The 27505-nt window shown below is 43.0% G+C and overlaps 2 protein-coding genes across 8 annotated transcripts in view; both read left to right on the top strand.

Annotated features, from left to right (window-relative positions):
* Window positions 1-8574, top strand: part of LOC100068447 (butyrophilin subfamily 3 member A3) — an 89013-nt gene extending 80439 nt beyond the window's left edge. Inside the window, exons 11-12 of the transcript XR_011429621.1 lie at window positions 806-1132; window positions 6719-8574. The gene's annotated coding sequence lies outside the window, so the exon portion shown is untranslated. The remainder of the gene's footprint in view (window positions 1-805; window positions 1133-6718) is intronic.
* A 341-nt stretch (window positions 8575-8915) lies between these two features.
* LOC102150670 (butyrophilin subfamily 3 member A3) lies at window positions 8916-24104 on the top strand. Of its 7 annotated transcripts, none has more exons than XM_070244295.1 (11): window positions 8916-9607; window positions 11469-11548; window positions 15602-15803; window positions 15950-16297; window positions 17195-17230; window positions 19770-19913; window positions 20093-20113; window positions 20202-20228; window positions 21367-21393; window positions 21853-21879; window positions 23382-24104. In XM_070244295.1, the coding sequence occupies exons 1-11, from the start codon at window positions 9424-9426 to the stop codon at window positions 23909-23911; spliced, it is 1626 nt and encodes a 541-aa protein (XP_070100396.1). In that variant the 5' UTR covers window positions 8916-9423; the 3' UTR covers window positions 23912-24104. The 7 variants fall into 7 exon arrangements, with proteins under 7 accessions (XP_070100396.1, XP_070100399.1, XP_070100397.1 ...); XM_070244296.1 differs by lacking the exon at window positions 8916-9607 and having other exon boundaries at window positions 11380-11548; window positions 15597-15803; window positions 15950-16061; window positions 16167-16297; XM_070244300.1 differs by lacking the exon at window positions 8916-9607 and having other exon boundaries at window positions 11381-11548; window positions 15597-15686; window positions 15950-16061; window positions 16167-16297.
* The last annotated feature ends 3401 nt before the right edge of the window (window positions 24105-27505 follow it).

Consider the following 27505-nt stretch of genomic DNA (forward strand, 5'->3'; position numbering starts at 1 on the left):
CAGAACATACAATGTAAATGGTGCCCCTGCCTCCCATCTCCCTCTTCACCTGCCCTACTGCTATTTTCAAAGTATACATTTTCTCATGCTGAAATTTTCAGAGGTTCCCCTTCACCTTTTGGCTAAAACTCCAACCCCACGGCACCCACCTGATGACACTCTCTCTTGGGGAGGTAGATTTGGGAGTGCAAGGCTCATGAATGATCATTTCAAAATGGGGGACAATGACATTCATGGGGGGTTAATATGCATGAGTGCTATTCTAAGTCCCCCCCAGACAACTTAAGAAGCAAGTGTTGATTTTACCTCCCCCCGCCCACAGATGAAGAAAAATTGAGTAGTTAATTACTGGCTCTGGATTTTGTGGCTAATGAGTCATGGATAACAATGTATGGAGATAGAAGAAAAAAATCTGAGCTTGTAGCCATAAAACCATAGTTCCTAAAACATATGAGCAGCTCCTCAAGTAAAGCTATAAAAAACATTTGTGTTCATGAGAGTTCCTGATGACAGCAAGAGACGACATATTAACCATGAGAAATCGATGCTTCCCACTGAGGCTAAATAAATAAAAGAGACACATTTCCAGGCAGTTGTCCACACTTGCTGCATGCAGGACACTGAACTAGGTCTTAGAAAAGATAAAAGAGAAGATGGAATCAAGTTCCTGACCAGAGAAGTGAGTGGACTGTGATCACTGAAAAAAAGAGAAGGGTAAATATAGCATAGTCCTGTCCTGTGTCCAGGGCTGTGTCCCATGTAATGACAGCCTTCACGTGAGTTTTCATATGTTGGTGTTTTTCAGATACTGAAGCACAAATCCTTCTAATTTAGGAAACGAGAAGAGATGAGTAAAGAGCTCACAATAGAGTCCAAACCCATGGTCAGAAACCAGGAAGGTTAAATAGAAGAGTCCATTTCCTCTGGCCTCCTTCTCCCTGGACACATCCTTGTGAAGAAGCTGAGGAGACACAGCCAGACAAGTCCTGGACATGAGTGAAGTGGGCACCAAGGAGGGGATGGGAAGGCAACCAGGGCACAGAAAAGGCTAAGAAATGTCTGGCTGTTGCAAGAGGAGTGCTCATTTCTCTTTTTCCTGTTGCAGAGTGGAGAAAAGCCTGGTCCTATGCTGGTGAGTGGCTGTCTCATTACTATGGTCTCAGGCAGAGGATTCCTTAAAAAAAGATCCTAGTGTTCTTTCTCCATCTTCCAGCTCCAAATAGTGGCCTGGTTGGGTGGGTGATGGACAGAGACCCAGGGAAGATCCACACAGCATCATGACCAAGTGCTACCCCATCGCAGTTGAGCACCTTCACCTTTTTCTTTCCAGCAGTTTAAGCTTATTTTTATCTTTCTCCTTCTTAAAGCCCTCCCCACCCACTTTCTTTCTGGATTTTTCTACTCCTCATTTTCATTACCAAAAACCTAAGGATACAACTAGAAAGCCTCCATTTAAATGACACTCAGTCTCAAGTATGTTATGTGCATCTTAGAGGAGACCTGGCAACTCTGTCCACCTGAGCACCTCTCTCCTCAGAGCAGAGAGACCACCTCACAGTTGGTTCCCCCATGAAGAACCCTAGAAAGGAAGTCTAAATAAAATCTTGTAAATTGTCATTTTAGTAGCCAACATTTATTGAGCAGCTACCACCATGCCCCAGGCACAGGTCTGAGTGCTTTATGTATATTCTCTTATTTAGTAATCCTCACATCAGCCGTAAGAAGTAGGTGCCATTATGATGTCCATGTACAATGGCAGAAATTAATCCACAAAAAGAGTAAAAACCTTGCACTAAATCATACCTCCAGGAAGAGCTGACACTAAGACACAAACTCAGGGAATCTGGTCCCACATTCCAAATTTGGAACAGACTTACTCTGATTCCTTACCCTTAACACGAAGAAGGCCCAGTAATTTCAAGTAACTTGTTCAAAGTCACTCAACTGATTAATTCTGACTCAAGAGATGCTGATACTTCTTCCCTGTCTGTCTGCTAAATGTACATGTTCCCCAGGGATTCTTGGATCCACTTGTCACTCCACAGTGAAATACATATGTCACTCCACATATACCTTGAGAATCCTACATGTGGAGTACTCCCACATTCATATCTCAACGTCTTTCCAAAGTTCCATTTCCACCAGAACCCTAAAATTTCTCTATCTGGATTGTCCCACGGCAGCTCAGACCAAGTTAAATTCAATATTCTCCCAACTCCTCCAATTTACTCTTAGTTTTTTCCTTCTCTGGTATTTGTATTATGGTATCATTGTCTACTCAATTGCCCAAGAAAGAACTTCAATCATGCAGGAGCCCTCTTTCCTTATCATTGTATTCTAATCAGCTAGTCAATCCTGTCAGTTCTTCCTTCTAAGTGGTTCTCAACTCCATCATCTACTCTCCCTGCATTGCTCTGATTCAGATAGTCCTTTGTAATGTATTGTTTTGCTCTTGTTATGTCCTCGTTTATGCAATACATATTTACTAAGTGTTTATGCTAAGTCATGAAGGAAACTAACTAAACAAAGGGATAGAGAATGAAGGGGGAAGACTTAATATAAGAGGCAGATCTAGGAGGGTCCTTCTCAGGAGATGACATTTAAGACAGGACACAATAATAGGAAGGAATACAAATGTTAACACCCGGGGCTTTCCCTGTTCCAGGGAGAGTGGGGAGCAGATACAACAATCCCAAGGTGTGAAAGATCCAGAGTGTTTGAGGAACTGGAAGAAAATTCATCTGCCTGGAAAGGGCAATGTGATTGGGCCTAAAGATGATGATAGGAGATGTGGTGCAAGAGATAAGCAGGGGTCACATGATGGAAAGTGTTCCAAACCATGATGATGTCTTTGGATTTAAGTGTGACAGGACAAAACTGGGGACTTTAGACGTGGAGAGTGACAGCATCTGATTTATGTGTTTTTAAGGTAAGTTTGGCTGCTTCTGTGTTGAGAATAGACTATAGAGACCATAGAGAGGCAAGATGGAAAGCAAGGAAGCCAGGCATGATATCCTGGTGGCTCTGATGGAGACGTTGAAAAGCGGTTGTTGAATAAGAGATATGTTTTGAAGGAAGAGTTGAAAAAGACTTGATGATAGGTCCATTTAGTGGGCTCTGCTTGGGATTTTAGCCAAAGCAAATGGGTGAATGATAGGGAATTTCTGGGAGAAAATTAGGAATTATCTTTTGGACTTAAGACACGTAGGCAATTGGGTGAATGAGTCTGGAAGATGCTGGAGCTGGAGACTTGGGAGTTATGTGTGCACATGAGGTAATTAAAATCCTGGGGTTGGATGAGATTCTTTAGAGAGGGAGAGTGTTCAGAGAGAACAGAACAAAAGTCCAAGATACTGAGCTCCAGCGCCCCCAGACATTCAGAGGTTGGGAAATGGAGGATCCAGCAAAGGAGATTGAGAAAAAGTAACCAGTGGAATAAGAAAACAATCCCAAGATGGTATGTGTGCCAGAATCTGAGGAAAGAAACTATGTGAAGAAGGAGGAACTGTTTGGGTCAAACATGGCTGAGAGTTTGAATTTGAATAAGTGGGAACTGACAAGTGACAATTGCATTTGACAAAACGAGGCTGATGGAAAATAAATAAAGAAGCAGACATATAGTGAAGATTAGGCTGGGTTAACGGCTCTGTCAGATAGGGAAGCCCTGATCCAGCAAAGAGCAGCTTAAGTCTGTGGTGTTGGCTCCAGATGAACCACCCAAGACGTAGTTTGAGCTTTATAGACTGTATTGTGTATAAGTATATATATGAGGAAAGTGATCAATTATACAGGATTCTCTGAAACAAATAAACAGAGAACTAAAGGTAGATTTTCTAAAAGACGGAAGATCTGACAGGATTTTACAGGCTTTCTCTTTGAAGTGATATTATTTGCTTCTTTGTTTGTCTCAAGATTGAGTTCCTTGACAGGGCAGGAACTGTGTATTACCATCTCTGGGTCCTCAGTATCCAGCACATAAGACAACTGTCTGCAGGAACAGCCTGTAAAGGGAGTAGACTTTCGCTTATGGCTCGTATTGGTCAAGGTAGAGTAAATTTTGTAACAAAAAACGCTGCCACCTCATTAGGTAAACATGATAAAAGTGTATTTCTGCATCTGTCCAGAGTTCAAGACAGATCACCTGGGGAGGTGAGAGCTCTACTCTACATGGATGTTCTAGGGCCTCACTCTATTCTGTATTCAGCCAAGAGATGGGGAAAAAGGGGTGGAAATATTGTGCAGAAGGTTTCTCAAGGGCAAATTCTTCTCCTGGGTACCCAAGGGAGGCTGGGAAATGTCATCTAGCTGTGTCCCTACGGGGAAAAGGAACCAGCATTTGGTGAAAACATAACAGTTTCTCCAATGTGACTCTTCTAAGCTTTGAGATTCTGGGAAAGTCTATTAAAGATGAGCATTGGTTAGATCACAGGTCCTACAGTTGACAGAAAAACTCTGGCCAAGTACCCCTCCACCAGATCCCCTGGGGCTTCAGGCTGGCAGAGAGGGATGGCTGAAGGCTTTCCACATGATCTTCTCCATTCCTTCACTCTACAAACATTATTAAGCATCAAATGGGAGTCAGATACTGACAGTGATAGACAGTGAGAATGCAGTGATGAACACACATAGTCTCCGCTTTCTCAGGTCCTAATCTAGTAGAAGAGAGAAATATGAAACAAATAATATCAGTGCAGTGACATGAGAGGGATTTGTACAAGCTGCTGTGGGAGAGGAGAGGATGGGATGGGAAGGGGGGATTCCTGATTAGACACCCCTGCTCCCAGGGACCTGGGACCTCCAGGTTTCAGGACTCTGCATTATCTCCTCCTTGTGAAATCTTCTGAGCTCTCCCACTGGTTCTTTGAAAAATGTTCTTGAGGACATTTGAGGAGATACTTATCACTCTAGCTGTTTTGAGAAGGAAAGGGACTTCATGGGTTAGGGTCAGCTTCTTTTCTCCTCTTTTCCAGTCCGTGAGGGCACTGGGATACCAGAGTTGGATGGCTCTCTTGTATCTCTCTTTCTGAAGCTAATATGACTCTGGATCCAGACACTGCCTACTTTGAACTCTTTCTGGCTAAAGATTGCTGAAGTGTGAGGCAGAAAAATGCAAAGAAAATCCCTGGGAGGTTTTTTCTTGACCATTATGTGCTGGACCACAAGTCTTTCTCTTCAAGGAGACATTACTAGGAGGTCAAACTGGGTGACAGAACTTATTGGGAGCTTGTGGTTTGTGAGGAAAACATGGAAAGGAGGGGTGGATGCACAGAGTCAACTCAAAATGGATTCTGGGCCGTGGAAATGTATGCTATTAAGTATCAGGCCCTCACATCTCCTCAGACCCTCTTCCCCGTGAGTGAGACCCCCGGCTAGGTGGGGATCTTCTTGGACTATGAGCCTGGAGATATCTCCTTCTATAGTGTGTGTGATGGGTCCCACATCTACACTTTACCCTAGGCCTCCTTCGCTGTGCCCCACCACCCTTTCTTCTGCCTCTGGTTCTATCACCCAACCCCTCTGACGATCTGCCACTGAGGCCATCAGTCCCCAGACTTTCTCTCAGTTGAACCTCCAGGGAGAACTGGGCACTAGAGTTGAGGAGCCACTTCTAGGGACAACTACCCAAGAGCTCCACCTGAGACTTCAGTGGAGGTGGAGCCCCTCTGACCTTTTCTCTCAGAGCTGCAGACATTTCTTTGTCATTTCTCCATGAGACTGGAAAAAGGCTGGAGAAAGTTTGTAGTGTTCCAGGGATACATGGTGCAGAGGTCCAGAAAGGACAATGACACCCCACAGAGTCTTGTTAAGAGAGTCTGTATGGTGCTGCCACTCCAGCTGGAAACTGGAAAAGGGACCTGAAGAGACAAGTAATACTGGTGGAAAGACCAAAGACTAGTGGCTTGGAGAGTGATCTCTACCTTGATCTCTTGGAAATGTCATAAAGAGAAGAAAAGCCAGTGCCCACAAGCAGTGGTTGTGTTGAATGCCTGCACAACAGAACCACAGCAGGAAGCTGGATCTGGAAGGGGCTTCGCTTTTTCAGTCTTTTCATTCAGTAACTCTATTTCATTTTGAGCCACATGCAACCCTGGGAGATACTAAATAAAGTGCACACAGAAAAGCCACTTCTCCAGGTCACCTGCTGTTCTGGGACTTGATGCTACAGTCAACAGTCTTACATCTAACACTACCTCATATTACCCCTGAGAATCCAATCATTCCTTGTCAAGCAATTTCAGTGACACTTTACACTCTAGATTTTTCAAGATTTCTTCTCCGGTTTGTGAATTTCTTTACGGCTCCTTTCCCTAAATAACTTCCTATGTTTAAAATACAGTATGTTATCAACAGTTAAGTGCATATTCTTTAACTCTTGTCTGTGCTTATACAAATACACACACACACATACACAGTTTTTCTAATGAAAATTGGACCTTGCTATATATATTGTCCTATGACATGCTTCTTCTACAACACTAAACCTCCCACACTAATCTTATAGTTTTCATAATGAAGATGATTTTCTTTATTTTTTGTTACAAATAATGCTACTATAAACATCTTTGTATATAAATCATTTTTCGTAGCCCTCATGACTTCCAGAAAATAAATTTCCCTATGGCAGTTGGCATTAAGATCAATTCTTGAAAGTGCAATTGCTGTACAAAAGGGACTGGAATTGTTATTAAGTATATGTACACCCATCTATTTTTTACAGGTAAGAAGTCTCTGAATTCCTTTTGGGATCTATCAAGCTCATCTCCCGAAGTTAACAGTGGAAGCCCACCCTTCAGTTGTGCATTCCTTCAGCATCAATCCCAGGCATCTCACCCTCCTTAAGGGAAAATGCCAACCTATCAACTCTGAGAAGGAGGACCAAATCTAGTTTTTACTTAACGTACATTTTTATGGCTTAATCTGTATAAAGCACTGCTGTAAGAAAATTGCCTGAATTACCTCATTTCATCCTCACAACAGCAATCCAAAAAGGCAGATGCTATTATCATCCTTATTTTACAGATAGAAAAACTATTGCACAGAGAGGATAAGTAACTGGCCCAAGGTCACAAGCTAGCAAAGCTCAGCCAGGCAGCCTGGCTTCAGAGTCTGTGGTTTAACTCCTCCATTACGCCACCTCTCCTCACCAGTTTGAAGTTCAGTGCTGATACCTACTACATGGCGGGTTGTCAATAAAAATTTGCTGAATTAATGAACTTTTTCCTCCCCCATTTCACAAATATTTCTCTCCAAAGGGTTTATGTAATGGTCTGCATGAGGACTAGACCTGGGATCTTATATTCTTGGAAACTATAAAGTTAAGAAAATGTGGTGCCCTGAAACCCCTTGTCTGAAGTCCAGCATCTAGAATGGAAATCAAAGTTGCTTTTCTGTGTCAAAGTATCTTGCATCCTCCAGACAAGAATGGGATAGTTCATTCTTATTTAATGGGCTTTGGATAGACTTCGAATTTTTATTTATTTTTATTTTTAAATTATTTTATTGAGGCCATATTGGCTTATAACACTGTGTACATTATCTTGTACATTATCTTATGTCAGTTTCTATGTACACTGCATCATGTTCACGACCAGTAGTTTAGATGTTTTCTGTCACCATACATATGTGCCCCTTTACCCCTTTCAGCCTCCCCCAATCCCTTTTCTCTCTCTAAGGACTAATCTGTTCTCTATGTGTTTCTTTGTTTATCTTCCACATATGTGTTGTATTATACAGTGTTTGTCTTTCTCTCTATGACTTATTTCACTTAGCATACCATCCACGAAAGCAAGTCCATCCATGTTTTCACAAATGGCATGATTTTACTTTTTTTATTGCTGAGTGGTATTCCGTTGTTTATACATACCACACCATCTTTATCTATTCATCCGTAGATGAGCACCTGGGTTGCTTCCACGTGTCAACTATTGTGAATAATGCTGCGATGAATGTAAGGCTACATAAATCTTTTAAAATTATTGATTTCCTATTCATTGGATAAACACCTAGTCAAGAAATAGCTGGATAATATGGTATTTCTATGTTTGATTTTTGAGAAATCTCCATACTTTTTTCCCTAGTGGTTGCACCAGTTTGCAAGTTGGCATTCCCACCAATGGTCCATGAATTTTGCCTTTTCTCCACATGCTCTCCACGCTTGTTATTTCTTGTCTTGTTAATAATAGCCATCCTGGTGGGTGTGTGGTGATATTTCATTGTAGTTTTGATTTGAATTTCCCTAATAATTAGTGATATTGAATATCTTTTCATATGCCTCTAGGCCATCCGTATATCTTCTTTGGAAAAATATCTTTCCATATTCTCTGCCCATTTTCACGTTGTTCATTTTCTTGTTGTTGAGTTGTATGAGTTCTTTATATATTTTGGAAATTAACTCCTTGGCAGATATATGATTTGCAAATATTTTCTCCCAGTTGGTGGGTTGTCTTTTCATTTTCTTGATGGTTTTGTTTGCCCTGCAGAAACATTTTAGTCTGACATAGCCCCAGTTGTTTTTTTTCTTTTGTTTCCCTTGCCTAAGTAGACATGATGTTCAAGAAGATACTCTAAAACTAACGTCAATTAGAAAACAATGCATGCTTTCTTCTACGAGTTTTATGGGTTCATGTCTTACATTCAAGTCTTTAATCCATTTTGAGTTAATTTTTGTGTCTGGTTTAAGGTAATGTACAGCTGGGGCCGGCCTGGCAGCACAGCAGTTAAGTGCGCACATTAAACTTTGGCAGCCCGGGGTTCGCCGGTTTGGATCCCGGATGCAGACATGGCACCGCTTGGCACGCCATGCTGTGGTAGGCGTCCCACATATAAAGGAGAGGAAGATGGGCATGGATGTTAGCTGAGGACCAGCCTTCCTCAGCAAAATGAGGAGGATTGGCAGCAGTTAGCTCAGGGCTAATCTTCCTCAAAAAAAAAAAAAAAAGAAAAAGATAAGGTACAGCTAATCTTCGGAAAGGAGTCAAGAATGTGCAATGGAGAATGGAAGGTCTTTTCAATAGATGGTGTTGGGAAAACTGGCAAGCCACATCCAAAAGAACGAAAGGTGACTGTGAATTTTCACAAGAAAGTTTCTCAGTGAGTAAGAAAGCAGGAAACACTCAAGAAGGGTTTGTTTTGCCCTTTTGCAGCTACAACATGATCTTGGGAGAAATATTCTTTCTGTTAACTATGTAGTTGGCTTTATCAAATATGTCTTTTACACCAGCCTGATGACTGACAGGGAAGATGGTTACATTCTGAGATAATTTTTACTTTCTAACCCATCTCTAATGTCATGCCCACTCTCCTATTTTATTTTGTCTCTGAACTCAACCACATGCATCTCCTCAGCTTCCTTCATGAGTGATTTATGCCTGCCCCTCTTCAAGTGATTTGTAGGGCCCTGCATCCTATTGGTCCTCCAGAACAATGATTGCCTTCTTGTGGCATCAGCGGAGAAGAGAGCACTTCTTTCAGCAGATGCCAGGGAATGGACAGAAGGGCCCTGAGGCAGTGCCTGTCCCTGTCTCAAGCTGTTCGAGAGAGGCAGTCCTGGAGCCTCCTGCTTACACAGCCTCCTGGAGGGAGCCTGACTCTTACCAGGAGTGGCCAGGTACCTGGGGCCAGACTATGAATATTAGTGGGGATGGTGTGGCATTTAGGAGCTAGAGATACCCAGATAAACATACTCCCTTGATCCTTTTAGATCACATAACTGAAAGGTACTCCTACGTTTGTGTTTCAGACACAGCATTGGTGCCTCATGCATTTCACGACGGGGTTCTCGTATCTGATAGATGTGCCAAAATATCCAGGGGAAAGGGCATTGATATTTGCAACTTAATTTAAAAGACATCAAATAAATAAATAAATAAAGTTTTAAATAAATAAATAAGGATGGTTGGGAGATAAACAGAAGGAAAGATTATAAAAAAGCAACTGTAGTAAAATCTTCCCTATGGAATGTAGATAGTAGGTAAATTTGGTGTTCATTGAAAAAGTCTTTCAACTTTTCTCTACGTTTGAAAAGTTTCATGATAAACTGTTGATAGTGGGTGATGAGGAGGGAGGAATTGTATTTTGCTGCTAACAGCAGAGACTGGAAGTACCCACTGGCTTCAACAAAACAAGATTTTGATCTCCTTTCGTGTAAAATGAGTTCAGAGAGCAGCAGTCCAGAGCTGGTCTGGCACCTCAGAGATGCATTGGTGCACCAGATTTCTTCGATCTTTATTCTCTGCCATCTCAGCATGTGGCTTCTAAGGGTGTCTCATTGTCCTGAGATGGTTGCTGCACTCCAGCTCAAGGACCATGTTCTAGGCAAAAGGAAAGTGGAAGTAGGATGAGTATAGACCACTCTGGAAAAACGTAACTCAACAACTTCCATCTACAAATCATTGATTGAAACTTAGTCCCTCGTTTTCTCCTATCTACAAGGGGGATGGGCAAATGGCAGGTCCTCCCCAAACTGGGTTCGATTACTAAGAAGAAGTAGGGAGTAGATATTGTGCAATCAACCAGCCATGCACAGAACCTAAATTCAAAGAGTTGGAATATAATCAAATTCCATCAGCCAAGGTCACATCAAGAGCCCAAGGAGCATTAACCAATGATTTGAGACTCAAATAAAGTGTCTTGAGAAACCCTAGGCCACAGGTAGGGTGAGTTTGTCCAAAGACACTTTATAGAAAAAGCCTTCACAGACTATCAAGAGTCTAACCTCAGAGAATACAGAATCCTGCAGGCAGAGTGGAAACAAATACACATGAAAATACAAATGTAGCGTGAATAAGGCATAGAAAGTGAAGGAAGCTGCTCAGCAACACTCCAAATAAGACTGTTCTGAAAAATGTAGGACACGCCCATGGGTCACTGGCAGCACTGTCTCTGGAAACCTGAAAGTTATACAATTTGGTCATAGATTAGAGACTTGAGTTTCACAGGTGCTAAAAAGGTAGAGTGGATCTGGTCTTCTTTCTGTTTGTATTTCCATTTGGCTCTTGTTGTAAAAGATGCCCTCCTCCATGTGCCCCCCTACATGCACACAGATGTTAGCAAACAGCCACAGAAACATTTTAATTAATACCCATCTTATTCTCTTCATACATTAAAATCTTGAAATTTTTCTTCTTAATTCTGCTGATAAATCTACTATGATATAAAAGACAGAAAACAGGTTTGCATAATGAAATCCTGACTATACACACACACACACATATATATATATACATGAATGATTCAAACAGGTAAACACAGAGAGACACAAACTGTGTGGGAATTAGGGCTGAAATTTTTCTTCATTTTGTACAGTCCACTACAGTTTCATTTTCATTCTAACATTTCCCGCTGGTATCTGTCCAGCAACTGATAAGAAACACCCCACGGAGCCAATGAAAAAACTAATTCCTCTAGAGAGGGACTCTGTTATTGTTTCTCACAGTGAGCAGCCTTTCTTTCTTTTCCCTTTCTTCCAGAGCAGACTGCTAACATTAATGGAGAGCTGTTGATTCCCTTCATTCTGTGGGCTGTGATCTTCAGATGGGACTGTCAAGGGGTAAGTGAGGGAAACTGGTAAAAGCCAGGGCCACAGGCCCCGGAAGGACAGCAGCTAAACAGTTGAGAGTGGGTACAGGGAAGTCCTCACCTAGAGAAAGGGGTTTGGTGCTTGTGAGTGTGGTGAGGGGATAGGGGATGGGGGCGGGATGCAGTGCCAAAAGTAAGGACCTTCATTGGGAAATTTGGTGGGAGGGAGACAACCTGAATGAAGAAACTTAACAACTGCATGTCCTTAAGAACTTACTTTGGTGAGAAAGGAACAAAGGACTCTTATGATCTCTCCTGGCCATCTCTGGGAAGGTATTCTAAGAGATTCTAAAAAGAGATGTGCCTTAAATGTGTATATGTAATGATGGTCATTACAGAATTCTTTGTATTATAGAAAAGTCTGAACCAACCTCTACATGCTACATACGTACACATATACAACAATCAGAGGATGGATAAGCAACACATTTTCCAATCATAAAGGGATTTCCCTACAGTCACTAGGTGTCATGTTTTTAATAAATAATTTTATTTATCATTGTAACAAAATTGGATCCAATTTGGATATTTAAATAGTATGCACATTTTGCTGTTGCAGATTTTACTATGATGAACAGCCTTAAACATAAATCTTTGTGTTAATATCTCATTATTTTTCTTTAAGTGCAATTCCTAAATGTGGAATTTCTGGGTCAAAAGATGAAATATTTCCAAGGCATTTGGTATATATATGGCCAAAATACTTCCAGAAATATTTACATTCCCGTGAAGCAAAGTATAATACTACTATAGCAGATTATCCAAATTTTTTTCCATTATATTTTTCTCCACTTTAAAACTGTCTATAGTCAGGAGCAAAAACAATAAATACCCTAAAATAAGTGAAAACATATTCTCTACTCTGAGGACAGTAGACAAATTGTTACCTATAATAATAATAATAATAATATTGTCCTCTCTCGAGCAACATAAAGAATATTTTGAAGAGGAGAGGGTGTACTGAAAGGCAATATTTCGCATGAGGTCATGTCCAGGTTTCAGGCAAGGGTCCAAAGGAGTGCCAGCTGCTCAGACTTCTGCTGTCTTGTCCCCTGGCAGTTCCTCGACTTGCAGAACAATGACTGGGGGTCTCATGCTGGTTTGTTTTAGATGAGTTGGTATTTTCTGAAAAACTAATATGTTGCAGTCACTATAATTACTTGTAACAGTTATTAATTGTTAAGTTTTACATGAAAACATTTCAACTTTAAGACATTCAAAAATTTTCAAAGTATAGGGTACAAAGGACAAAAGCATCTTTCACTCGATCCCCAATTCTCAGTGTAGCCTGTGTCCTTTTAGACCCTTTTTAAGGCAACTTAATAAAATGTATATAACAATTTCTAGCTTTTTTTTTTAATAGAACCATTCATATTGTTCTGCAACTTGCGTTTTGGTCACTTAATAGGTCTTAATTATCTAGGTTGCCGACTACAAATTAGTCTTAACTGCCGCACTGAATTCCTTCATAGGAATGAAAAATTATTTAATTAACCAGTCTCCTGTCGGTGGCCAGTTAGAGTTTTGATCACTTTTTTGATTTTGAAGACAATGCTGCAGTGTCATCTTTACACATGCTTCTCTCTGGATGCATGCAAGTACTTTGGGGAACCGATATCTGGAAGTAAAATTACTGGGCCAATTCTGCACATTCTGAAGTTCATATTTCACATTTTTTCATGAGTGACTGGAGCTCAAATAGGTTTTGTCACATGGCTGAGATTACACAGCTTGTGAATCATGGAACCATTACCTAGTTTCCACCCCCTTTTTGTTTCTACACCTAATACATAGTGGGCCTGGCAAATAGTGTGGGCTCATTAAATATTTGTTGAGTGAATGAATGAAAAGATGGGTGAGAACTGGTCTTCTTCCTAGGGCTCCCATTCACTAGGTTTGTGATTCAGTAGTGGTAGGTTCAGCTTCTGACTGAGTCCAGAGCCTCCACCAGGGATTCTGCCTGGATTTTAACCAGAGTCTGATGGAGGCATGATCTGAACTTGGTGATGGCCATGTTTGGGCCCTAGAGGAGTCCACAGTGTTGCTACCCAGATGGACACTCCCTCAAGTCATTCATCAGGACCCCATTCTACCTGACATCTTCATGGAAAGAGAGGATACATGATGGGAGAGAAACAAGGGAGAAAGGAGGAGGTTAGGTCCAAAGATCTCAGTCCTATCTCTGAGTAACCACCTAGGCATAGATCTCCACTATCGAGGGATGCAGCCAACTTTGGGGTGGTTAGGATGGAAGCCAAGCTAGAACTCAGCTAGAATCAAGCCTTGCCAGCTGGTGAGGGCTACAATTCCCTTATCGCAGTGTTCACATTGATGCTACATACTATACCTAAAAGACGACAGAGGTGATTTTCTGAGCCAAAATACAGTTGACAGCACTCAGCTTGGAGTGGGGGTTTGCAGGGGCCCTCATTCTGACCTTGGAGAACCTGAACACTTCATACCAGTATGAGCTTTGTTGGACTGCTTTGTGCTCCGAGATTGACATAATTGCCCCTTCTTTGCAAATGCCAGCTTTTACATTTCTGCCTCTGAAGGCACTTCTCTAGTAGTGGAGAGATTAAGACCAGGAACTTTTCCATTGCTAGTGAGCCCAGAGGCCATCAGCCAAGGAGCATTGGTGAACACCTGGGAAAAGGGAAGACAGGAAACGAATAATTTCCTTCCCAGGGACCTTTCTCCCCCAAAGAACAATCGCAAACAGAGTGCACTGAAGCACACCAAGTTGTAATACTCTTATATGCATATTCAGGACATTCTTGCTCCTTGAAACCACTTCATTGAAAAACAGGATTAAATATAATAATATAGGCAAGTCTCAGTGGGAACAGAGGAGGCCAGGCTATAGTCTCTAAGCCAGACCAAAAGACCATGTCATTATGGAGGCAGAGTTTGTCTTCACAACTTTCCACCTCCCTTCCTGTGGGATGACAACCACTTAATCTGATCACCTAAACAGATATAAAATTCTAAGGAGTGTTGGTGGGTTATAATACATTACCCCTCATCCATTCACTCATTCAACAAATATTTACTAAATGTTCCAGGTGAACTACACACTGTTCTATGGGCTCATCACACATTAGGAAACAAAATAGACCAATGTCCTTGCTTTGTGGAGTTCCATTCCAGCAGGTGGAGACAGACAGTAAACCCAGGATATGTTAGATGCTGAAAATCAATGAGAAAAAGAGAGCACACTCAGGGGTATGGGAGAAGTTTGCCATAAACCTGTGGTCAGAGAGGATCTCATGGAGGAACTGACTTGAGAGCAAAGACTTGGAGGTGAGGGAGTACGCCTTGTGCATATCTGGGGGAAGAGGGTTCCAGGTAGAGGGAAGAGTCAGTGCTGGTGTCCTCTGTCCTGGCCTATTCAAGAACAAGCAAGAAGGGCACTGTGGCTGGATAAGATGAGTAGAATAGGGGAGATGAATTCAGTTTCAGATCCTGGAGAGCCTTGTTGGCCATTGTAAGGACTTTAGCATGTACTGTGAGGGAATTGGGAGCCACTGGAAGCTGCTAAACACAAGAGTGGCATGACGTTACACAAGGAACATTCTGTCTGTTGTGTTGAGCATAGACTATAGTGGACACAAGTGGAATCAGGGGACCCAGAGAGGAGGATTCTTCATTAATCAGACTGGAGGCTTGGGCCTGGCTATAGCAAGGGGAAGAGTGCGAAAGTGGAAGGATTCTGGACAGTAGAGCTGAGGATTTCCTGATGGGTTAGGGTTAATATACATACATTTAACCCTAAATAAATAATATTTAGATGTTAAATGTGCATTTAACATTACATGTGTTTGTTGGTGATTTTCCATGTTGAACTCAAAGTTAAGACACTCCCAAGCAAATGTTGTAGCAGAAGAGGATCTTGAGTCACCACACTAATGACTGTGTGTTTCACCCTGAATCACCCCTGGGGAGGTGGAGGTTTGATGTGGAATTCACTATCTTCTTTCAAGTCATAATTTCTGCCTGACTCCATCATCTCTCTGCAGCACAGATGAAAATGGCTAGTTCCCTACACATCCCTCTGCTCGACCTCCTTGTCTGCGTCATCTTGGTCCAGCTGCTTACCCCTTGTTCAGGTAGGGAACATTCTGCATTTATGTTACTGAATCATACAATTATCTGTTATCGTCCAGTTAGAACCTGTGATAACTTCTTATACCTGGAAGTCCTGGAAGTCCCATCCCAAACTGAAGGTACACATGCCATTCAGACAAATTGTACTTCTATTAGGATTATGTTCCTCTCTAGGATTTTTGTACCTCACCCTCCCTGCATGAGATCCCTCCCTTACCCTCATGCCCCAACTCCCTCTGATGGAGCTTCTCCTTTTACCGACCAGCTCAGTTTGCTGTGGTTGGACCCTCTGGGCCCATCCTGGCCCTCATGGGTGAATATGCTGATCTGCCCTGTCATCTTTCCCCGAAGATGAACGCGGAGATCATGGATCTGATGTGGGTGAGATCCAGCCTTAGGGAGGTAGTATACATGTATGCAAATGGGGAGGAAAGAGATGACGAACAAATGGCAGAGTATCGAGCGAGAACTTTGATTTTAAGAGATGACATCACTGAAGGAAAGGCTACTCTCCGAATTTACGACGTCAGAGCCTCTGACAGAGGGAGCTACCGGTGTTATTTCCAAGGTGAAAACTTCTCTGAAAATGCCGTAATGGAGCTGAAGGTTGCAGGTGAGGCTCCTACTTTTGTTCTGAACTGGTTACTCCTTTAGACCTGGGGGCAGAAGCAGAGTTCATGCTCCAAATCCACCTCAGAGCATCCTGGCTGGTCACTAGGAACTGACTCCACTGTGTTCCCTCTTTGTTTCTCTGAGGGCTTTGGGAAAGACACATGTTTTCCTCCAGGAGGAATCCCTCCTATACTCTGTGATGTCAAGTAAAGATCTCTCTCAAGCTGGCTGCCAGGGTCTAAGCTGGGAAATGGAACGTCAAGGATAGGAAGGATAAGAACATATCTCCTCAGCACACAATCGTTTGGTTCAGTTGTGTTCCAGATTACTTCTGTGGCCCTTCCGGGTATACACTGCGGTGGGCCCTGGAAGGCTGACCTGTAGGACAGCATCCGTGCTGCCAATGTTCTCCAGCCAAAGGCCTCCAGGAACACACCTGGAGTTGACCAATTTATGTGTATTACTTATTGCAGGGGGGGAGAACACATGCCATGTGGGAACCGTGGGGTGTCTCAGTAAGAGGGTGTTAGAGAAGACTTGCTATAGAATTTGGGCTTGTGTTAGGGGAGTTGGGGGAGGGTTTATGGAAGTGGGACTTTGCTCTGGACTGGATTCTGTCAGGAAGGTGGGGGGTGTGATTCTGTAGTTGGATGTCTTAATATGTCTTACCTAGGAGGAAGACTAGAATGAGGTTAAAGCTGTAATAGGGAAAGGAGCAGCAGTCACTCATAGCCAGGATAGGGAAATGTTGTATATGATTGTGGTTTGGACAGTATTTGTGTTTTTCTCTATATTCAAACATGATTGTTGAGTGGTCTCATTTTTGTCTTGCCCCATCTTAGTGGCAAAGTGCCCTTGTCTGATGTTGATGTTCCATGAAATTGCTTATGTTCAACAGGAGAAGGTGAGACCAGGTTGATGTCCAGAAGTCAAGGTTTGCACTTCTCTTTCTCATGGCACTCTCTTGCCCTGTGGCTTCTGGATGAATTTGGTCAATGGGGAGCTGCAGCAGAAGATGGAAGATACAGCAGAGGAGGTCTAGGAACTTTTCCTCCTGGCTTTCTCCACATAGGATGACCTCAAGCTGGCTGCATTCCTTTCCAGAAAATCACAGCTCTTCTTAAGAAAGCCCTTTCTACATGACTCTCTTAGGTCTTCAAACGGGCTTCCACTAAGCCTCTCTTTGGGTTTAGTGGTGGGTGGTAACAGCTCCACTGTTCCTCTCCCTGGGGTATCGTTCTGTTCCATGTAGTTTCCCCTCACCGTGACCAGGTTTTTGAAAACAGCTCCTTAGTGAAACAGCCCTTGAATTATCTCATGTGAGTGTGCCATCTGATTCCTTCTGAGACTTTCATCACTACAGGAGGTTCCATAGAATTCAGGTACATTTTTGTTCCACAGCACTGTGTTCTGATTTTCACATTGAAGTGAAGAGTTATGAGGCTGGAGAGATCCATCTGGAGTGCATGTACACTGGCTGGTATCCCCAGCCCCAAATACAGTGGAGAGATGCCAAGGGAGAGGATATTCCAGCTGTGGCAGCACCTTTAGTTGCAGAGAGAGCTGGTCTGTATGCAGTCGCAGCATCTGTCATAGTGAAAGGCAGCTCTGGGGAAGGGGAATCTTGTATCATCAGAAATCCCCTCCTCAGCAAGGAAAAGACAGCCAGGATTTCCGTTGCAGGTCCGTACCCTGCTTTAGCCTCAGGTATACTTTGCTGGGCTTGGCTACTGAAAGAAGGAGGATGTGTAATTCTCTGTTGCTGACTTGGGTCTCTGTAGAGAATATAAGGCACAGAGCAGGAATCTGGAACCTTCTTCCTACTCCAAGGACGTTTTTCTTTCCCCATAAAGCTGCTTATGTCACAAATACTTACTGAGTATTTCTTGTGTGCCAGAAACTGTCACAGGCATTGGGAATTGGGGAAAGATGGTAAAGATTAGACTCTTAACCAAAGACAAACGAAAAAATACGAAAAAAATGTGTGACTCACATCTTAGAGAAAGAGTTAATCTCCTTAAGATGTAAAACAACCCAATAGAAAAATGAGCAAATGACATGAATTATAAGTTCACAGAAAATGAAATAAGACATGAGATGATCCAATCTCACTCAAGAGATGAATGTGTATTAAATGTTTTCCGTTTGTACAATTGGCAATAAAACAACACAAAACAAAACTGACATGGTACATCACCCGTTCTGATGGCAGGATTGTGGGGAGACTGTCACTTTTAGACTTTTGTTAGTATACTTTGGTATATTTTTAATATAAATTTACATAACTTCTGTTGAGGGCATATAGCAGTATTTCTCCAAACTGCTTATTTATTGATCCAAAATCTCAGTTCTTGGAATTTATCTGACAGATACACTTGCATTTCTATGGAATGACCCCTGTAAAATGTAATTTCTTATAGTATTAATTATAATAACAAAAAAGCTAGAAACTATGGAAATATCCATCGATGGGGAACTTCTATGCAACGGAATATTACACAGCTGGGAAAGAAAATGCACAAATTCTCTCTGTACTAATATGGCAGAATCTCCAAGATGAACAGAAAAAGCCAGATGCAGAGCAATTTGTATAGAATGCTATGTTTGGTGTAAAGAAAAAAAAATAAGTATATCTTTATCTTTTTAAAATTTAAAACACACTTGCTTAGCACTCACTATGTGTCAGATCCTTTATAAGCATTAATTGAATCCTTTAAACTTATGAGTGAGATACTGTTATTACCCTACGTTATGAATTAGGACACCAATACAGAGCAGTTAAGTAATTAGTCCAATATCTCGTTGCTAGTCAAATGGAGGAGACTGAATTTGAACACAGGCCCTCCAGTTCCAAAGTTTATATTCTTAACCACCATATTAAGCTGACTAATGAGAGGCTAATTAAGGTGGGGAGGGAGGATTCAGTGGATGGGAGGTTTGGATGACTTTTTATGTCTTTCTGATATTTGAACCTTTTTATTTTTATTTTTTTTGCTGAGGAAGAGTTGCTCTGAGCTAACATCTGTTGCCAATCTTCCTCTTATTCTCTTTTTTCTTGAGGACTATTCACCCTGAGCTGCCACCTGTGCCAATCTTCCTTTATTTTGTATGTGGTTCACCACCACAGCATGGCTGCTGACGAGTGGCATAGGTCTCTTCCTGGGAACCAAACTTAGGCCACTGATGCAAAGCTTGCCGAACTTAACCATTAGGCCATGGGGCAGCCCATAAATGTAACCTTTTAAAAAATTAAACTAGAAAAAACATGATTCTGATGCTCAAGCAACTCATATTTAGATGTGAGAAGCAGACAGTTCAAGACAAGTAATGATATTATGTTACAGTAAGAGTGTACCAAAGTCTTACCCAAAGTTCAATGATACTTTAGAATGAGAAGGATTATGTAATGCCATGAAATAAGCTCTGTGATCCCTGCCCTGAGGATGAGAGGCTAAAGCTTCATTCCATTGCAGACCCCTTCTGGAGGACCTGGCCCTGGATCACAGCCTTGGTGGGGACACTGTCCATCTTGCTGCTGATTCTTACGGGGATGGGTTACTTTCTGTGCCGACAGCAGAAGGAGAAAGAGAGAGAGCAAATGGAAGAAAAGGCAAGAGGTATCAGACCAAGGAGGGAACCCAAGGCACTGGCACAGGGGAAGGTGTCCCCAAAGACCTCAACCCCTCCCCATCCTGCACATCTACCCCTGCACTGGGTCATTTGTAAGGTTTATTTTCCAGAGGCACTTCCCATTCTATCTCCATATCAATAATGGTTTTTTTGGCTTATTTTCCAGAGGACCTCCAGCATGAACTCAGTAAGTTATGACTCCCCCAGGGATCCATATATGTCTCCCTATCATTGGTTTAAGTGTGTTAATGACTCTTCACCTTTCTTCATTGCAGAGTGGAGAAAGATCCAGTACATGGCTCGTGAGTAGCTCTGACATGTTCTCTGAATTTGCATCTAAGAATTTCTGCTAGGATATTTCCCAGTCTATTTCCTCACTCCTAACTCTGCCCAGGGCTGAGAAATATCCTGGATCCCTTTACCAAGGGAGAGAAATAAGGGTACCTGATGGTTGGGGAAGCAAGGAAAGTCATGATTTTTAATGTAGAAAAGATCCGTCAGTATCTCTCCAGGAGGGGCCCATAGACTCTCCAGCCAGCAAAGCACGAAGGACTATCCAGGAGTGCACTTGAAAGGAAAGGAGGAGGAGGGGGGTGGAACTCGCTAGATCAAGTGACTTCCCTAAGCTGGGAACCTCACTGGTTGCTTTACATAATCTGTCGGCTGCCTAGAAGAACACAAAGAATGTAAGATTTAAAACAATGAGAAGATCATGAGGCTGCCGCTGTGGCCCAGTGGTTAAGTTCTCTCACTCCACCTTGGCGGCCCAGAGTTTTGCCACTTCGAATCCTGGGCATGGACTTGGCACTGCTCATCAAGCCATGCTGAAGCAGCATCCCACATAGCTCAACCAGGGGCACCCACAACTAGAACATACTACTATATACTGTGGGGGCTTGGGGAGAAGAAGAAGAAAAATAAATAAATAAAACAATGAGAAAATCAAGGAAGAAGGAGAGATCAGTGTCTCCAAAAAACAAGTGGTCACAGTGGCTCAGTAGTCATAGATTTATTAGAACTGCTTTTTAAAAAGTCTCACCTGTAATTTCCTCATTAAGTTGCCCAATTCTTTTCAGAAGTAGGCAGGAGATAATACAGCTTGAGACACAGGGATTCTGGTACACTCACACTTACAGGTATACACACAGTGACACCTACGCCCAGGAATGGGAGCATAGATACACATAGAATATATCTGCTGGGTCTCAGCTAGGAAAGCACTTCCATGGTGCCTGTGGTATCATCAGCATGGAATTGATGTCCTCAGACTTGATATTAAAGAGGAGAGAGGATGAGAGAATGGAACAGGCAGAGGGAGATGGTAGGAAGTGTTGGGGCTAGTTGTCCAAAAGAAAGATTAGATGGGTGCAAAGGAAGAGAAAGGACATGACTCAGAAATGACACATTTCAGGTGATGTCTCTATCTTTCTCCCATTGCAGGTGGAGGGATGTCTCAAGTCTATGCTGGTGAGTGACCCTGATGTCCTCTGAGTTTCCTGGCCCATGTGTTCTAAACATTTAAACCATTTCTCTGTCACACGACCCAGTGGTATTCCCAGTAGGAATAATCAGATCTAGCCCAGATGCTCATTTTCTGTGGGGGACACCACCCCTGCTTTCCTGGAGCCTCAGAGAGGACCTTCCAGGTACGGCATCTGGGCATTTTCCGGCATCCGTCACCCTGCTGGCACACATGCCCACACCCTAGCACAGCCTGGCCATGTGGCCTGCAGCCCCAGCATGATGGAGGGAAGGAAGTTCACCATTTCTGAGATGTTATATGTCTGATCTGGCATAGCTGCAAATTAAAGAAGCTGGACATTGGGAGACTGTAGAAAGGGAGAGAGAAAAGGCCTAGTGAGGAGAATGAGTGGGAGCAAGAACAGAAATAATGCCCTTCCCTTACCTGTGTCTCCTGCCTTTCAGAATGGAAGATGGCCCTCTACCAAGCTGGTGAGTGAATCCCTGTGTGTTCCCCAGGACGACAACCTGAGGGAACATATTCCCTTTTTCCTCGTCAACTCTTGAGATTCCGGGAAGAAAAGTCCCCATGACTGGGAGAGTTTTGGGTGGATGACTTTAGGTTCTGGTCTCAAAAGCATGTCCATATCCAGGACCTTCCTGCTGAGAGCCCAGAGAAGCAGGGAAGATTGCTCTGCTCGGCTTCCATAGATCTTTATGGGAAGGAAGAGGCATAAAGGGTAGAGGTGAGAGAAGGAGAGACAGAGTGAACTAACACTGCAGGGAGAGTGAGGATGTGGAATGACCAAGGAGAAAGGCAGTGCACAAAGATCTTTGCTTTTCCCAAGATTCTTATGCCACCTCCTCCTGCTGTGTGTTCTCAAGTTACTTAGTGTTTCTGAACTTCACTCTCCTCATTTTTAAATTATTTTCATAATCCCTATTATGTGAGGCTTGAGGCAAAGACTAAATGAGGTAACGTACATATACTGGTCAAAAAACCACATAAGAGCTGGCATGTTCAAACTGGGTGGTTGAAGGATGTTTAGAAAAGGAACTCCTTACAACGACAGGACGCAGGTTAGGGAATGTGATGTGCCCCAGGGCTCTCAATAGTGGGGAGAGGTCACCAACAATAAGCTTAAAGGAATAGGGAAAGTGAGCAACTACTGGAGCCCAGAGGAAACTGTAGCTCCAGGACAGGGCTGCCTGAGAAGTGTCATGCCTTTGGGAGAGAATAACCATCTGACATTGACAGGAGGAAGTGGGGGAAATAAATACTGTTGGCATTGGCAAATGCCAATAAATCTCATCGGCAAACTCAGCAGACAACCAGACACAAGGGAGCCAGTGATGCTATCCATAGACACTAGATTCCTGGGTCCCAGAAGAGGGTAGAAAAAGGTAGGAGAGTGCATCTGGGAGCACAGAAAGCCCCCAACATGTCCTCTAGCACAGAAAAGGCATGGAGCTACTATAACATCAGGCACTTCCTCCATGTCCGGCCCTGGGCTACATATAAAACGTATTGTCTATTTCTACCCTAAAGATTAGTATTTTTATCCCTATTTTTCAGATAAGGAATTGAGGCTCAAAGACATTATATAGCTTGGGTCTATGGAAAAAGAGACTTCAGAAAATGAAAAGTCATTCAGCTCAGGAGTGGCAGAGCACGGATTGAAATTCAAATCTATGTGACTATAAACCACATGTGGGCAGAGTCATTTTGGGGAGGGAAATAGGAAAAAGATGGAAGGAAGGAGCCAGCTTGAGATGTTGGATTATACAGACCATGACCCTGATAACTCTTCTCCACCGAACATAAGACCCCTGGGCATTTCTTACATTATAGCTGAGAGGATCACATTCAGGGCAGGCTGGGGACACCAGGCTCTGGACTCAGACCTTCTCAGCCAGGCCTAGATCTTAAAGGCTGAGGTTCTGAGGTCTAGGAAAAATGGCTGACCCCATGGTCTACCCCAATCTTTTTGCAGCGGATGTGATTCTGGATCGGGACACAGCACACCCCAACCTCCGTGTTTCTGGGGACAAGAGGAGCCTGTGGTGGACAGATAGAAAACTGTTTGGGCCAAACAACTTTAGGAGATTTTTGGGGCATCACTGTGTGCTTGGCTTCAACAGCTTCAGGTCAGGGAGACATTTCTGGGAGGTGGAGGTGGGGGACTGGGGAGAGTGGTGTGTCGGGATATGTACGAAGAACGTGGAGAGAGTATTTATGGTGAATATGTCACCAAAGAATGGATTCTGGACTATTAGCCTGTCTAATGGGGAAGACTATCAGGCTCTCACTGACCCCAGGACAGACTTGACAATTTCCAACCCTCCTCAAAGAGTGGGGGTTTTCCTGGACTATGAGACTGGTGAGGTCTCATTCTACAATGCCATGGATGGATCTCACATCTACACATTCCCGCACACCTCCTTCTCTAAGCCTGTGTACCCAATTTTCAGACTGATGCCATGGCATCCCACTGTCTTGACCATATGCTCAGTGGTGACGTGAGTGCAGAGTTCCCTTGTTACTGCCCTAGTGTCTGACTATTCCCTGGAGACCCCACTGACCCCAGGCTCAGCTGACTGGAATAGGGACCCTGAGGCTGAGGTAACATCCCTGCTGCCCCCTGCCCATCCTGGAGCTGAGGGCCCTCTCCTTAACAGCAACACATCACAACAATAAAATACTGACTAAATGCAAACACTGTGTGGAGCACTTCACTAATATTAATTCCGTTATTTCACATGACAGTTGCGTGTGGTACCACATTATTGTCTCCTTTCTATAAAGAAACAGGGGGTGTGTAAAAAAGTTAATTAACTTTCCAAAGGTGACTCAGCAAGTGAGTGACAGTTGGGATTTGAACAATAATGACTGACATTTACAGATAAATTAAAATGTACTGAATGCTGTGCTAAATGCTTTAAGTGAGTTTCACTCATTTACTCCTCACAACTACCCCATGAGGTAGTCTCCTTTCAAGAATGTGGCAACTGAAGAAGGGGGCCAAGTTAAGCACTTATGTAATTCATACAGAAGCTTGTGCTGCTGGGAGAGGTTGGGCCCCTGTCCATCCATTCCAGCTACCCTGTTCTTCTTTTCCAGTCCCATTGCCCTAAATGCAGCCTTGAGGCACCTTTTCCAGGACCCCCTCCGTAAGGATCCCTATAGGTGACTATGGAGGTCACACCCCTCTTGTTTCCCTCAAGGTCGGTTGTCAGAGCCATGTGTCTAGCACTTCATTGGATTGAGTCTGCAGGATGACTTGGTCCAGAGAATGAATTCACAGGGACTGCATCATACAGGATGTGAAGGGACTAGAGGCCAAACTCTTACCTAATAATGGGCACATGTGTACCCGCTCTGCCAAAGTGATGTGTGATCATGGAGCCACAACAAATGCTCCTACTTTGAAGGTCTCTAGGCAGCCTAACTTAACACCTAAAGATTGTCTGTGGAATAAGAATTTGGGAAGAAGGAAGCTAGATGAACTTTAGTGGTATTTTTATCACACTGTAGAATCCATCTCCGGGAAAGGCATATTTCCACCCCTGATCACTCATTGATGTTGAGGGATGTTCCTTTCAACTGATGGATACTGGGGAAAGGCTACTCTACATTATCATCATTATTATTGTTCACTTCTGTATCCCCTCTACCCAGGATGTAGCAGTCAATTTACATTTCTTAAGTAAATTTGTGAATTATCTTCACTCTTCAACTGAGTGTTTTCTAGATTTTAAGTGACCACAGTTTCACAATGTAGTCCATGGCAACATTTTCACAAAATCCTTAAATTACCATAAATTTTAGGACATAAAACAACATAAATTAATTATCTCACATTTTTGTAGGTCAGAGGTCCAACATGGGTCTCACTGGGCTAAATCAAGGTTCCTGCAGGCTGTGTTCCTTTCTGGTGTCCCTGAGATTCTTGGAAGAATCTGTGTGCTTGCTCCTTCAGATTGTTGGCCGAAGTGGGTTTCTTGCAGCTGTAAGACTGAGGTTGCCATTCCTTGCTGCCTGTCAGCTCAGAGCTATTCTCAGCTTCTAGAGACTGCCACCTTCCTTGGCTTGTGGCCCTCTTCCTCCATCTTCAAAGCAGCAATAGCAGCTTGAGTCCTTCTCAATCTTTGACTCTATCCTGTTCTTCCACTGAATCTCTTTGCCACTTTTGCCTGCTTCCACTCCTAAGACCTCATGTGATTAGGCACCAGCCTGGTTGCATAGTGGTTAAGTTTCTGCGCTCCTCTTCAGCAGGCTGGGGTTCGCAGGTTCAGATCCTGGGCGTGGATCTAGCACCACTCCTCAAACTATGCTGTGGAGGCATCCCACATAAAATAGAGGAAGAGTGGCACAGATGTAGCTCAGTGACACTCTTCCTCAAGCAAAAAGAGGAAGATTAGCAACAGATGTTAGCTCAGGGCCAATCTTCCTCACACACACACACACACACACACAGAAACAAAAATCTCATGTGATTAGATTGAGTCCACCCAGATAATCCAGGATGCTTTTCCTAAGAACCCAACATAATCTCCTTACTTAAAGGTCCAAAACCTTAATTCCATCTGTAAGGTTCCTTTTGCCGTGTAAAGAATCATATTCACAGTTTGCAGAGATGATGGTGTGGACTCTTTAGCTTACTACACTTATCATCATCACAGCATCACTTTGTAGGAGGAAGATTTATTCATATTGGTAGGCCCCTGTATAGACTAAGGCCCTCCATGATTAGAGATTCTTGTGAATTTTGGGGAATTTTATCTGTAGTCCTTTATTCACTTGATAGAGCCAAGTATCTATGTTAGAGTGCACCTCTCCAGAAAATACAATTCTCACCATTGGATACAATGTGTGGAGAAATTTCTACCTAATCCCATCTCTTAGTTTGGGATCCCCAAAAGCTGACCTGATTCAAGGACTTGAGTTCAGGTAGTCTATTTGGGAAGAGATTCCAGAAAACCCAAGTTCGGAAATAAATAAAAGAAGAAAAACTAACTAAGTGAAAAATGGTGCAAAGGGTACTTTAATTAACTGGTTATTAAGTGGGCAATTGGGCTTGGTGCCACCCAGGACACTCTGAGAAACCATGTGAAATTGTGGAATATACCTCACAATCTTCTTAGCACTGATGGGGAGCCTGGGCCATTCTTCCACAACTCATATCCTCCTTTGGTTGAATGCTGCACCTGGAGAAGCGTTGACTCCCCTGCAATTCCAATTAGGCTGTGTATATGCAAAGGAGCAAGCATCAGTGGTGTTAGAGAAAGCTCTCAGGTGGAGAAGAAGAAAGGCAGGCACCTGGGAAATTGTTATCTTATAGGAAACTGTCTACTTGAGGTAGACCAAGGGACTAGGAAATTGGGTATCAACAGCATTTGTTTATAAAGCTCTGCTTCTGACAATATAGTGAATGCCTGTGAAGACCTGTCTGCCCTCCTTCCAAGCCCATCCATTTAGCAGTGGTGGCTTCCTGTCTTCCACTACATGTCCCTATAAGTGGCCCCACTGACCCCTGACGTGGACTGGATGTGGGATGAACATCTGACCCAGACTAGACCAGAGTTAATACCTTGCATATTTTGAATGAATGGCTCAGTGATATGTAGCCTGTGATACCTGGCTAGTAGCAGGTATGCATGGGAGCTGTGGGAAGGCATTTTCCATCCACACCGTGGTCTAGAGAAGCAAAACGAAGGTCATCTCCAGAGAGATTAAACCGAAGCAGATATGCAGAGAGAAATGTTCAAGATGGAGAGAGTTTAGGCAACTTTCCCATCCTTGTTTCCAGTGCCTATAGGGGCCCGGTTTTCTTGGTGCTGCATGTTCTGTGAAATTTGTACTTTTATAACAAAGTAAATGTACTGTTTACTATTGCTGCAGTCCTGAAAATTCGCAACTTAACACAACCATTTTACTATGCTCATTGATTCCATAAGTAACAGTAATTTGAATTTGACCAGGACAGAGTAAGAATGTCTTTTGTGAGCCAAGATGTCTTGGCCTCACCTGGAAGGAATCCACAGCTGGAGGTGCTTCAAAGGAAGGAACACACCCTCTAGGTTTATCCCTCTCATGACAGAGAATGATTGGGTCAGG

Source organism: Equus caballus, chromosome 20, assembly GCF_041296265.1.
Source record: "Equus caballus isolate H_3958 breed thoroughbred chromosome 20, TB-T2T, whole genome shotgun sequence".
NCBI lineage: Eukaryota > Metazoa > Chordata > Mammalia > Perissodactyla > Equidae > Equus > Equus caballus.